This window comes from Anarhichas minor, unplaced genomic scaffold (assembly GCF_050575085.1).
Source record: "Anarhichas minor isolate MPS153535 unplaced genomic scaffold, ASM5057508v1 ptg000045l, whole genome shotgun sequence".
NCBI classification, from domain to species: domain Eukaryota; kingdom Metazoa; phylum Chordata; class Actinopteri; order Perciformes; family Anarhichadidae; genus Anarhichas; species Anarhichas minor.
In genome coordinates, this window is record NW_027466491.1 from 7,052,006 (window position 1) to 7,065,623 (window position 13,618).

At 39.8% G+C, this 13,618-nt stretch overlaps 2 protein-coding genes across 2 annotated transcripts in view; one reads left to right on the forward strand and one right to left on the reverse strand.

The window, feature by feature from the left end:
- Positions 1-643: 643 nt before the first annotated feature.
- Positions 644-5,673, forward strand: LOC142971167 (endoplasmic reticulum-Golgi intermediate compartment protein 2-like). Its single transcript, XM_076111806.1, has 14 exons — positions 644-777; positions 1,706-1,839; positions 1,923-2,031; positions 2,145-2,191; positions 2,287-2,354; positions 2,466-2,506; positions 3,225-3,326; positions 3,485-3,580; positions 3,722-3,777; positions 4,154-4,252; positions 4,477-4,574; positions 4,679-4,841; positions 5,047-5,126; positions 5,293-5,673. The coding sequence occupies exons 2-14, from the start codon at positions 1,734-1,736 to the stop codon at positions 5,371-5,373; spliced, it is 1,146 nt and encodes a 381-aa protein (XP_075967921.1). The 5' UTR covers positions 644-777; positions 1,706-1,733; the 3' UTR covers positions 5,374-5,673.
- A 3,005-nt stretch (positions 5,674-8,678) lies between these two features.
- The window catches only part of LOC142971166 (fatty acyl-CoA reductase 1), a 35,067-nt gene continuing 30,127 nt past the window's right edge, over positions 8,679-13,618 (reverse strand). Inside the window, exons 8-13 of the mRNA XM_076111805.1 lie at positions 12,289-12,318; positions 11,958-12,025; positions 9,792-9,963; positions 9,575-9,704; positions 9,196-9,323; positions 8,679-8,982 (exon numbers count right to left, since the gene is read on the reverse strand). Coding sequence (XP_075967920.1) covers positions 8,820-8,982; positions 9,196-9,323; positions 9,575-9,704; positions 9,792-9,963; positions 11,958-12,025; positions 12,289-12,318 — 691 coding nt within the window. The 3' untranslated portion in view covers positions 8,679-8,819. The remainder of the gene's footprint in view (positions 8,983-9,195; positions 9,324-9,574; positions 9,705-9,791; positions 9,964-11,957; positions 12,026-12,288; positions 12,319-13,618) is intronic.

Sequence of the window (13,618 nt, forward strand, 5' to 3'; positions counted from 1 at the left end):
TTCTAAATTGTCCCAAAGCATGATCATTTTAACATATGCTACACATCAGACACTAGAAACAAGTCGAGATTAGACCAGTGAAAAGTTAAATAATAAGTCTGCTATAATTTTGTTTGACATAAAAGATAATGAGATAATGCAAACTTTTCTAAATTTAAAGTGTTTTGATCAGATATTGGCAAGTTTGTGATGGAAGAAGTATTAAGCTCTGAGCAATACTACAGTGTAAAAATACTCTGTACAACTAAAAGTCCTGCATTAAAAACAAAGAACTAAAAAAGTATAAGCACAAACATAGAGGCCTATATATAATATACATGCAGTGCAGTGTAGATTAGCAGGAAAGTACAAGTATTTTAAAATAGTTTGAGTAAATGTACTTCGTTACATTCCACCACTGGCTAAATCTCAGAAATCATTGCTATAGAAGTTTGTATTTTTTCATATATTAGGATAATTTTAGATTGTAATTAAATAAATTGTATTCATGCATTGTAATATGATTGTGTATGGAATATAGTTTGAACCCTATAGATTGACTATTATTCCAGTGTTAAGGCGCCACCTCCTGACAGAATATCGACACTGCTCTGTGCGCGTTCACGTCGCACGCCACGCGCTGGCTGACGTTTACCCAAACAAGGAAGACGCGAGACCGCCCCCTTGCATGGATGTGTCATGGTGCACTAACATTAAGATATCATTGAATAACTTATTGAGTTATGGCGTCCAGGGATCCTGTACCGCGATTTAACATCTAACCAGATGATAAAAGAGGTAAGATGAATTATAAATAAATGGTGTTGGAGGAGCTGTGCTGCTGTATTGAAACGGTTTACAGTTAGTAGATCTCTTCACTTCATAAAACATCTCTACTGTTATATAATACTCTGTAGGACTTTGCAGAATATCCATCCCAATATTGACTGTATAGAAACATTAACATCTGTTCGCTGCAGTATTGCAGTGCTTATAGCGATGTAAAGTGTATTAGTATGTTATATGAGCATGTGTTGTGGTGTTTGTGTTGAGTGCATGAAATATTCTGCTGATCAAACAATAATTGCTCGGTTGTTTATTTTATTTTTTATTCAATGGTTTATTAAAATCATTAGTGTGACATCGGTGCAATTTTAATAATACAATTTTATTTGATTATCACATGTTTTAATGAACATAAACATAAAGTTAAAATAATATTAATAAAACAGAGAAGATTAAATATTATTTTCAAAAAACATTTTGAATAGAATTGTATTACTATTTTATTTCAAGATGTTTACACAGACTAAGTTTTGACTGAGGCAAATGTTATGCAAAAATAAATACAGCACGTTTTATTCATCTGAGATGGAGACTTGTCTTAATAGGTCTTTGGATTGTATCATTTTATTGCTGATGAATATAAAACAAATATGTCTTGAAAAAGAAAGTAGGGTAATACGTCAACAGGAAGCATTTGGTAATAAATCAGGAAAGCTACTAATGAAGAGTGTGTTTTAAGATGTTCTGCATCTGTAACAAGCCTCACAGTGTTACTGTACATTTAACAGTCACATGGTGGTATTAGCATGAAATGAATGTGTTCCCCCTTTGGTAAAGTGTACATTTGCATCCTTAATAAAACCATTACAAAGCCAGAGGCTGCAGACTGGGGTTCTGAATGTAACACTAACGGATACACTGCGTTTTATTTGTGACGGAGGAGGTGGAGAGCAGCCCTGAACCTGAAGATGAGGCGGCTGTCACGTAGAAAAGCCCTGAGCTTGGTGAGGGAGCTGGACGCCTTCCCCAAAGTCTCAGACAGCTACGTGGAGACCTCGGCCTCAGGAGGAACAGGTGGGTCACTCCTCTGAAGACAAAAAGACGACTATACGGTCAAGATATCAGAACGGTAACCAATCTGTCTGTCACATCCACAGTGTCGCTGATTGCTTTCGGTGCCATGGCACTTCTGGCTGTCTTAGAGTTCTTTGTTTATAGAGACACTTGGATGAAGTATGAATATGAAGTTGACAAGGATTTTTCAAGGTACTAATCAAACGAAACATTCCCAAAACAAACTTGCTCATATTTACAGTGTATGGCAGGAAATGACTGTCGAACAGATATTATTAACCCTCTTCTTTTTTTGTCATTTGCAGTAAATTGAGGATAAACATTGACATTACAGTTGCCATGAAATGCCAGCGTGAGTATCTCACGTGGATGAATTGCTCATCGAATTGCATTACAGATGTAAATATGTGTCAGCTGCCTGCATGCATATTATGTCTGTGATTGCAGACGTTGGAGCAGATATTCTGGACCTGGCTGAGACCATGATCACATCCAGCGGCCTCCTGTACGAACCTGTGAGTGAAGCATGATGTCATGTTTAATTTAGCGTCAGTCATTTTCTTTCCAGCTTTTAAAAGATGTTGCTTTTCACAACTGCATCTCTTCTCTTTGTATGTTTTTTTCAGGTGATTTTTGAACTGACTCCACAACAGAGACTGTGGCAAAGGTGAGCTGTCATGAAATCATGAAGGGAGATATTGAAACAACAGGACGTCTGCAAGTCTTGTAGTGTCTAAATATGCTATCTAAATTGAAGGCTGCAGTGGCGCTAAATATAGTATTTTGTATCTAAAATTCAGTTTAAAATGTTGCAGGATATGAAACCATAGTCATACTATCCTCCCTCTTAACAGCTACTTTCATTTCCCTTTTTTGTGTGATTAAGTTTAAGTTTGCATTCTAATTGTCATTTAAAGTCCTTAAAGGGATAGTTCCGATATTTTGAAGTGGGTTTGTATGATTACTTATTACATATATTCGCCACCTAAAAAAATCTGTTTAAGTGCACGCTATACTTTGAATACCTTCAACGCTTTACCTTGCCATCAGACAGCCCTTTCCGCCGGGGAATTGAAGCCATTATCTATGCTCATACACACAAGACTCCTTTTACAAAAACTGGGCACGTACCGGTCGCCATGTACTGCAGGTAATACACTGAATATGAATAAGTATGCAACCCCACTTAATAAAACCTGAACTATCCCTTTAAATGTGTAGCTTATTTGAGGTGATACAACTCGCAGGCACACTGAAAAATAAAGCTGAAACTTTAGATTTTAAAATGATGTAGAAAAAAAGAGTAGTTGCATTTCTACAGTCAAGATGTAGTTTAAGTGTAGCCTTGTCTTGCATGCTGCCAACTTTTCTTTTTTCATCCCTAGGACGTTGCTTCTCATACAGAACAGGCTGAGAGAGGAACATGCCCTTCAGGAAGTCCTTTACAAAACTCCCGTCAAAGGAGGTCCCACTGCTCTGCCCCCACGGTCAGTTACATTACATGTGTTCAGTTCTTTATTAATCTTACAAAAGGCTAACAGAGTTTTATTCTCTACACAGAGTCAGGTTTTATTTTCTGCAGATATTATGCAGCCTGTAAAATGATGTGCTTAATGATTATGTGTGTGTGTGTGTGTGTGTGTAGGGAGGGCGTCTCTTTGGATCCGCTCAATGCTTGCAGGATACACGGGCACGTCTACGTCAACAAGGTGGCAGGAAACCTGCACATCACTGTGGGAAAGTAAGAAACCAGAGGAATTGTCAAAAAGGTGCTGGCAGATATAACTAGAGGTCGTTCAGGAATCTCTTACCACGGCCCAGTCATAACTATATAGAGCTGTTGTTGACTCCAGTCCTCTTATACCTCTTTTGTCTTTTCCAGGCCCATCCACCATCCTCAGGGTCATGCCCACATTGCAGCTTTTGTGAGCCACGAGAGTATGTAACAGTTTTTGTAATTATGCTTGCATATGTTTTCTTTGGCTTGTTTAAAAGTACAGTGTTTTAATATTCTGCTCATGGTGCACAAAGAAAAAACTACGACTGCTAAATTTGAAAAAAGCGACGACAGACATCTTCCTCAGGGCATTTACTGAATCTGAAAGCCGATTTTTACATCAATGATACTATTAAATGTTGCATTTTTACATATATATTATAAATCCCTCTCAGTTTTCTATTTCATACATTTTTTATCACTGATCTGTAAACAAAGCAAGTGCAGAGTACATTTGTCCAGGTTCCCCCAGAACTTGTTCAGTGATGCTCCACGGCCTTGATTGAACCTGAGCTCCCTCTCATCTTTGCATCACAGCGTACAACTTCTCCCATCGAATAGACCATTTATCTTTTGGAGAGGAGATACCGGGGGTCATCAATCCTCTGGACGGCACGGAGAAAATAACCTTTAACAGTAAGTTACTGCTGTGTTTCAAGAGAACGGAGAGGATAAAACAGACTTTTACTAAATCACGAGTTGACTCAAACTGTCCTTAGCTCACCTTTGATGATCACAGCGAACTAGATATAACTGGAAAGAGGTCCGCTATGGGTTGGTTAGTTGCATTGTGAGTTTCTTCGGTATAGTTTTCCTAAATTGATGTTACATTTTTAACACATTATTCGGTTTTATTACAGATAACCAGATGTTCCAGTACTTCATCACAGTGGTTCCAACCAGACTGAACACATACAAGATATCTGCAGACACTCACCAGTTTTCTGTGACTGAGCGGGTGAGTGAAAAGTAATTAGCGGCCCAAGAGGAGGGATGGACGGAGGATGACGCCTTTCAGAGAAACCTGGGATAACACTAACCACCACGCTGTCTGTTTGCAAGGAGCGGGTGATAAACCATGCAGCGGACAGTCACGGCGTTTCAGGCATCTTTGTCAAGTACGACACCAGCTCTCTGATGGTGACGGTCAGCGAGCAGCATATGCCACTGTGGCAGTTCCTGGTGCGACTTTGCGGCATTATCGGGGGTATATTCTCCACGACAGGCAAGTCTGGTTTTCACCTGCAATCACAATTATTTATTTCTTATTTTAACAGGGACAGTGCAGATTAACACGGACACATAGGAAGACAAAACATAAGTAATGTATATGGGGCTTCTGGACTTTTAAATTCAAAGTCCATTCTTAAAATGTGATTTCTTAAATGTGTGAATTCATCTATTTATCACCACGTGTTTCTCTCTTAAAGGCATGCTCCATGGGCTCGTTGGCTTCTGTTTTGATGTTATCTGCTGTCGCCTCAAACTTGGAGTCTACCGGCCCAGAGAGGTGAGTCTTGAACCCACAGTCTATGGTCTTTATATCCAAAATACAAGTTTCCTTTTCCTCAATAAACAGGCCGTCTCCATAAAATCCGAAGGAATTGTTTCTTTCTCTATGTAAACTCAACCATTAAGCAGATCTAATGGGCTTACCTGTACTGGATCTATTCTAGGATGTGCAGCTACACAACCAGATGAACAATCTCAACAATCACCAGACTCCTTTGTTGGCCGACGATGTCCCTCAGGAGTAGTGTTTTTTCAGGCTTTTGTCCATCGTCAAATGTCACCGGTTTGTAAAATTGTGTTTTTCTACTGAGAAAGGTGAAGCTGTCTGTTAAACACTGTGGTGTCTACTTGAAAAATAGCTCATTGTGCTACTACTACATTGTACTACTACTACAAATGCAGGTATACTTGTGTTTATTTCATATAATACATTATTTCCTTTCTGTGATGGGGTTTGTTACTTTAGACATAATAGCACATTATACAGATTGTTTGGTTGTCATTTTGACTCCAATAAAATTTAAAGATCCACAAATTTAAAAAAATACCAGTGAGTTTTTTTCCCCAAAGCATTGATGTGTGGAAAACATTTAAATCTTCTTTGAAGTCATAAAAAGATGGGAATGGTCTTCAAATACTTGTCATACTCATCTTCTGGCCTTAAGTGGAAATCCTTTTAATCCAATGTTTAAGAGGGGGATCGTTCTGTTGCTAATAACTTGTGTTTTAGGTGTAGCATGTGAGGTTGTTGGTAAATTAACAAGCGTATAAATAGTTAGTTTAAGAGTTAGACAATAAGATAATCTGAAGCCTAAAGACAGCTCAAGAGAATAAAATTTAGACTATACAGTTGAAAATTACAATAAAACTCTGGCTCTGCCTCAAGGTTTAAAGGGTACTCGAGTGATTTAGTATTGTACTGACTAAATATATAAATAAATAAAGGCAGCAGAGACCAAAACATCATAACTTTTAGTCCCTAGTATAATTACATGGTGAGGTAGAAGTTTCATGGACTGCAGCACACTTTTTCTCCTCTAGTTTATTTCAGTTTTGTCAAGCAGACTTTGAATGAAGTGCTGTCAGAGCAGGTCATAAATGTGGTCAAACATTTTGTAAATGACACCAGAAAGCACAAGATGAAGTCATTGTTTACGGGTTGCTGTAGTTTGTTACGTACAGTAACAGTAGCTCCAGCCTGGGGTTTCCTGTGCCAATGGTGCTCTGCAGCACTTTGTTGTGAAACAAACACAATTGAGCAAAACTCTTTAAACGAACACCACAACAATAACTGACAAAACCACTTCATTGTACAGGCCTCGTACAACTGCAGACATTTTGGTTCATTATCCCCCTCTGAAATTAGGAGGACGGTTACCACGATTACACCACAAACATGGACTTTGCATGAACATTTATTTAGTTCCGTCCCTTTTTCTCCCGTATAGGCTCGTAACTGTTATGTATTTGTATTCTGTCAAGAGTCAAGCCACAGACAATACTGTACACGGTTTTCTCATTTGTTTAGTAAAAATCAGACTTGCCTGTCACACATAACACTTTTGGTAAACTCTGCGGGAAGCTCTGTGGTGGAATCCTGTGAAGACACTCACCAAGCAAAGATCAACAGTCAAATACAATTTTTGGTACTCTATAAGAATAATATGTAGTTCAACTATTTACAGATCTTCCAAACTGGGGTCAATGATGCAATACCAGGAGGGCTTTAAATCCCTCTTTTATAACCTAGCACTTTTGTGATTTAGGTCCAGACTAACATATAGGTCACAGTGTGTCTTGCTTCAAAATAGAAGTCCATTTCCCCATCAGGTAAGGTTTGGCAAACCTCAAGGCTCCGTACTTGGTCCACTACTTTTCACAATAGTCTTCCGTTCTGCAGAATCGTTTGCAGCTGCAACATGAATTTTCCCTCTGATGCAGATGACACTCGACTTAACATTGCAATAAATTCTTATGATTGCTCTATGCTCTGTCCTGTTTACTAGCTGTCAAAAGCAGTTTGAAATAGATTTTCTTACATATAGATGAAGCTGAAATGCTTCCCCCCCCCTATAGTTTACGACACAGTAGCCTTGCTGCTTTGACTTGTTATTCACACTAGAGGTGATTTTCTTTCTTTCTCAGCCATATTTAACAAACCTCATGACCTCTTCAGTATCCAGAGGCCTGCCTCAAGAACTAAGATACATCTTATGTCAGTAGTACCTTCATCTTCACATTTCGTTAAAATACACAGTCTGCTGCTATCTGCTGGGTGCCCTGATGGCTCCATCCCTGCTGCTGTCACTCTTTGGAAGAGCTGCGTCTCCTCCTGCTCCAGTTTGTGCCTCATGTATTAGTACTATTGAGAGGCACAAACTGGGGTTCGGTCTCCTCCAGCTTTCAACTATTCAACTATATTGCCTGCTTTAAGCTTTGGTCCCCCAACCTCACGAACCTTAGACCTTAAATCTTGGATATTTGACATCACTAATATTGAATTGGACTTGGATTTACTACATTAGCATTGGACCTTTTAGAATCCCATTGTTGTATCTGGCGTGTCCAACGGCTACAACTTGATATAATTTGTACTTTTTCCCCACCTATGGCTCCTATTTCACCCCCAGCCAAATGCCTTTTGAGGTTCTGGGGGAGTTTGTCTTCTTAGAAAACGTGGGCTTGGTTGGTAAATGTTGGGAGACATTGTACAGTATGTGATGCTGGGCTATACAAATAAACTTGACTCTGATGTTCTCTTATTTATATATAATACACTGCCAAGGTCTACCACATATATCAGACTAGCCTTTGACGCAAGTATAAATATGTAAAAGTAGTAAACTTAGTTTCAGTACAAACTGCTGTACAAACAGGCAAAAAGTGGATGAGCATTTAAACAAACAAGGTTTATGTTCAAAGACATACTGAGATTATTGTTTGTGATATTAAACAAGTGACCAGCTCGACAGCAGGAAAGATGGCAGATCTGTATGTTTCCGTATATGTAGTGATACTGTTATCTTGTGTGGTCAGAATTTAGCTTCAATACTCGTCTCAATCTGTGTATTGGCCTTGAGACAAAGTTAGTTTTGGGTGTAATCTTAAAAAGGCAGTAGATACACGTAATGTAAGACAAACAGATAGCCACATCACCTGCGTATTAAAGAGAGGAGTTGGATATCCCAACAGTAGAAAACAGAGAAACAAAATAATCTTATAGAAATCGTCCTCCAGTGAAGCACTGCCGTATTTCAAGTATGAAAAAAAAAAAGTCATCACAAGGCAAGGCAATGTACCAAGATTCAAGAGGACGGAAACGATGATGTGGAAAAGAAAATGGAGGTCACACAAAAGGCTTTTCGTTGCATATATAATTGGCCACGCTGAGAAGAAAAAGGTAGGTACAAATGAACACTTTTTTTTGGATGGGGTCTAGTGACTGAACAGTGCAGGTAATGATGACAGATTTCAAAACTAAAACAAATAATTCATAGCTAGTAGACCTCCATTCCTCCCTCCGAGTGCTTCACACAACTGCAGTCTCCCACCTGTAGAGAGCCCACAGCTAATCCGCACATAAAGGAGGATTTAGAGTGTCCTTTGTGGACAGTCAGAGTCTCAGACGTTACATCCTGCTGACAGCTAAAGGCGAGGGCGGCTGTCTCTGGTTTGAGGCTTGGAGGAAGACTCAGTTGGTTATGGTGCTGGATGCGCGGAAGTAAGAGAGGAACTTGAAACAGAGGCTGACCACAAAGTACCAGATGTTTCTGGCCATCTGGGAGCGAGCGATAAACACCCTCCAGATGAAGACGACCAAAAGGGTGTTGAAGGTGTAGCGGATGTTCCTCAATCTGGGAAAGTGAGAGGAGGAATGAGACAGGAAATAACGTAAACCTTTTAAATGGGTAATATAGAGATAACAATGATGGTTAGGGGAATCTCTGCTGAAGTGAATTTATTAAAATAACTTTTCATTGACACTTATCACTGAGCTGAAATTTCTGTTATTTACTTAGGAAAGAGAGATTAATAGATTTACCACCTTCTAGTCCTGTTGTACTTACTTCCTCAGATGCTGTCTGGCAGCAGGAATGTCGGACATGTCTTCATTCAGGACGTACTTCTTGGTGCCGATGCAATAATTCTCGATGTACTCGGGCCAGTTCAGCTGGCGCACATCAAAGTTAAATGTCTGCAAGATGGAAAAGATGGTTAGGAGGGCGTCGAGACAAAGACAAAACCAAAGCTACTGTTTTGTTTGTAATTGAAGAGAAATGTGAAATTCCACTCTTCATCACTAGATGGAGCAATAGACTCCCTAGTAATACCTGCATCAGATACTGTCAGGCGAAGCAAATATTGTTCAAACAATCTGGTTCCTAAATAAGCTTAGAAGGTGGAAAATGTGGCCCAAACTGGCAGCGTGTTTGTGGATACGCATACCTTCCTGTCCTCCGGGGTTAGCTGGCTCATCAGCATGCTCATGTTCTCAGAGTTCCACTCCCAGTCCTGGCTGCTGAAATACTCCAGCAGGCCGATGGCCTTGTGCAGACGATTGAAGATGCGCATCATCCTAGAGCGAGAGTGGGGTTAGAGGTTACGACACACTCGAACTTCTCTGTAGATTTCGAGTGCGACAGATAACAGCTGTGAGTCTTACTGCGGCTTTTGTCCAGAGAGACGCAGGACGAGGTCGTAGATGAGGGCAGGGAACTTGTGGCTGACCAGGATCCAGTACTGGTTGATCAGGTAGTTGGAGGTGATGTTGGCGTTGGGCCTGCGGAAAGCTTGATCCAGCGGGTTCCTCTTGAAGGACGACATTACATGGTGCTCTGCAAAATGGGCATGGTTTAGGGATTAAATTAGACAGCAAAATAAAGTATTTATCTCTGAGAGGCAAATGGAAAATGTACTCGTTCAATTATCTAGTTCAAAAACATTTATAATAAATAATTTGAATCATCTTGAAGACTCTTTTTACCAACTAGGTGAAAAAAACATTACATCTGCTGTACAATAAAATACTTTTAATTGTTTCCTCATGCAAAGTGCCAAAAAAAAAAGTTTCAATAAGTTTAAAATATGTTTTATCGTGCAGTGGATAGGATACTTTTTTTTATCCAGATCGTTAGATGAGGATTTTAAAAAGCCTTCAGCAGTAAGATTTCAAATTCCCCAGTTACTTAATTTTGGGCAAATCCAAAGCTTAGCTCTGTGACTGGAATGTAATGGAGGCACAATCTAGGGCGAGCCTTGCTTTAAAAGTCAGCGGACATGTGGGGATCCCATGATGCAATGAAGAATAAAAAAGGTCCTTCAGAGCAACTGCAAACAGTCTGAATTATCAACATCCAGTGACCAGGAACAATGAAACGGGTAAACAGACATATTGCAATTTCTATACAAGGATCTTGACTTCCAGGAACCATCAGCTGGCCTTAATGATGACATGATGTTTTTATCTCTCGTTCTCGGGGGGGGGGGGGGGGCACACAATGACTTCGCCCCCACTGGGCAGCACAGACGGCCCCTCCTCCAGCAGCAGCCATCCACAGACACAGAGAGCAGCCGTGTGACCTCACACATTACATCACACACACAGCACGCCAACTACAGGCCTTGCACCGCTCGTTTCCATGGAAACAGATATGCAGGGGTTGCAGGGGCCAAGCAATGACCAGATCCGAGCTGACAGCCAGCTGTGGCCGCCCCCCCCCAAGAGTACCCGCAATTCTTTGCTAGCAAGAAAGAGCTGGATCCTCCTTCTTTACTTGTGGTCTTACTTGGGGGCATCTATTGTTTTGTTGGTCTCATTGTAATTTGTGCTTCGTTGCTTCTGATTTGGGCCAGCGAGATGAGAGTAAACGGTTCCTCTTTCATAACCGAGTTGCAGTGATGAGACCTAATCCTGCTACGAGCCATCTGGTAGCAATTTCCTCGGTGGAGGGAGCATGTTTGCTAATCTGAGAGGAAACGGGGTTAAAGAGGGTCCCTTGTCATCCAGCCAGCCTGACATCCACAGCTCTCTCATCCCACTGTATCTGATGACCGCTGGGATGGAAACAATGAGACTTTTCACCCTTCATGTGGAATTTCATCGCTACCTCATTTATCAGAAACCATAAAAGCTCTGAGCTCGAGCACCAATTCATATCAACTGCATCAAAACACACCTCACATTTGCACAACATGAAAATCTACATTTTGTGGAAATCCATCAGAGTTTCAGCGTTTGGAATGTTTTGTTTATAAAACCACAGATGTCAACCTCATGCAAAAGGTAAAGGGATCACCAATGTCAGTAGGATTCATCCTCTGGGGACCACGAATGCTCATGACAATCATCATTCTATAGTTGTTGAGATATTTTCCTGGATAAGTGAAAAGTTGAACCTGCCTGTGGAACTAGAACAAGGACAAGTCAGTGGATCATACCAAATATGACGGCAATCCACCCAATAGTTGTTGTTGATACTTCTGTAAGAATCATGTAAGTTTAATGAAAACTAGTGTTATCTAACCTGCTTATGTATGAAAGTAAATCAGGTCTTGAGTATAACACCAACACCCTCCAACTTTAAAGCCATCTTCTGTCTCTTTCCAGCAGGTGGCAGACACTCTCCACAACAGCCCCGACCACAAACAACACAACTTAATACACGGCAGGCGACGTTATGTCACAACACCGAAGTATTGATTAGAGACGATGAACACGATATTGTGGGATGCCGGCAGGCGAAAAAAAAAAAAAGACACGCTCTACAAATATCCGCCTGCAGCGAAAGGGTTCTATTACCTTAAGCAGCACAACAAACAATGTACCTACCAATCTCTCCCCAGTGGAACGGGTTGATGCCGCCGGAAGTGCAGTTGTACACCAGAGCCGTTTTAGGTCTGCAAGGTGTGGGAGAAGAAGGTCACAATGAAGCCAATAAAAACACAGATTAGTCTGTATTTTCTGGACTATTTGAGCATCAAGCTATGAAACTATAGTGCTATAAAAGTGCAAAGGTGATTCTTGAAAGCATATTAATCTGAGACAACACATGCAGACCTTTAAAAGAGTGCTGACAAGATACTGAATATACATTTATGCTGGAAAACTGAGGGGTAACTAAACCTTTTAACATACTTTCCAATGCGGAGTCAATACTTAACTTTCATTTGTCTGTTTTTCTGTTTTCCTTCTGAAAATAAGTACAGGTTGTCAGGGACATAAACACTGATATAATCACATAACAGTTGGTGATGTTGATGTATTATTACATTTGTGAGATATGATTTATTTTCTCCTTTATAAAATACATTTGTTTGGATGTAGTTTAGGTCTCAAAACCCAATGTTTTTAGTTCTTTTGCATCTTTTTATCTTATACCATTTGAGAGTGGTCTGTTCAGCGTTCCTTAATATTCTGTCCAGCATTAAAACTGACCCCAGTCAAGGGAAACTTTTCTCGTGACCTTCTAATAGTCCATTCCTCAGACTTTCTAATTATTTTTCCCATTTCTGTCTGGCTTAATAACTTTCAGCATCTTTGACGTCTGCTACTGCCAAAATAGGTTCTTCTTTTTCAAGGTTCAATAAAAAAAGAGAAGTTACTGCCTGTTATTTACAGATAAAGGGAAATTTGGGAGTAAATATACGTGTCTGAAAAGTGAAGCCAATCCAAAGTGCCTTAAACGTGCATTATTTTTAATGGCCATCAGGGGGCGACTCCTCTGGTTGTATAGAAGTCTATGAGAAAGTGACTCTACTTCTCTCTTGATTTATTACCTCAGTAAACGTTGTAAACATGAGTTTATGGTCTCAATCTCTAGTTTCAAGTCTTCTTCAATACAACATGATGTTCATTTAGTAAACTATGATCCATTTAGAGTCAAACAGACCATAAAGCAGGGAATGCTTTAGGATGCGGCTACTGTGTGATTGACAGGTCGCTACCACGACGTTGTCGATTCTGGGATTTGTCCCTGTTTTCATCTTTCAAACATGTTGAAACTTTGCTTAAAATCTAGCATGAGCTTTTACACAGTGTGGACTCTCGGACTCATCTCATGGTATCCTTCTTGTAAAACGTTTTTTTACTTCTTTTATTACTTGAGACTTTAAGTAATAAAGGTGTTTGTTCAACGTGAATGGCTTTCTGTTAAAAGACAGTGACACCAGGTTTTTATTAGGCTGAAGAGCCTTTATACAGGCTCAAGATCCTTTTACCAGGAAAACTAATATCATGATTTTTATTGAGTACATCAAGAAGTATCCCACAGTCTTTATGTATACACATCCATTCTTTTTGAAACAATAGTTTTAAGTATTTTCTCGGATGGCAGCATAAACACATACAAAACATTCAACCCAAATATACCTACATATATATATATATATATACACAGTAGATTATAAATTCCTAACAAAATGAAATAATATTGTCAGCTTTTTCTCACCATCCCTTTACTGCAGCTCAACGATGAAACACAATGAGGGAAT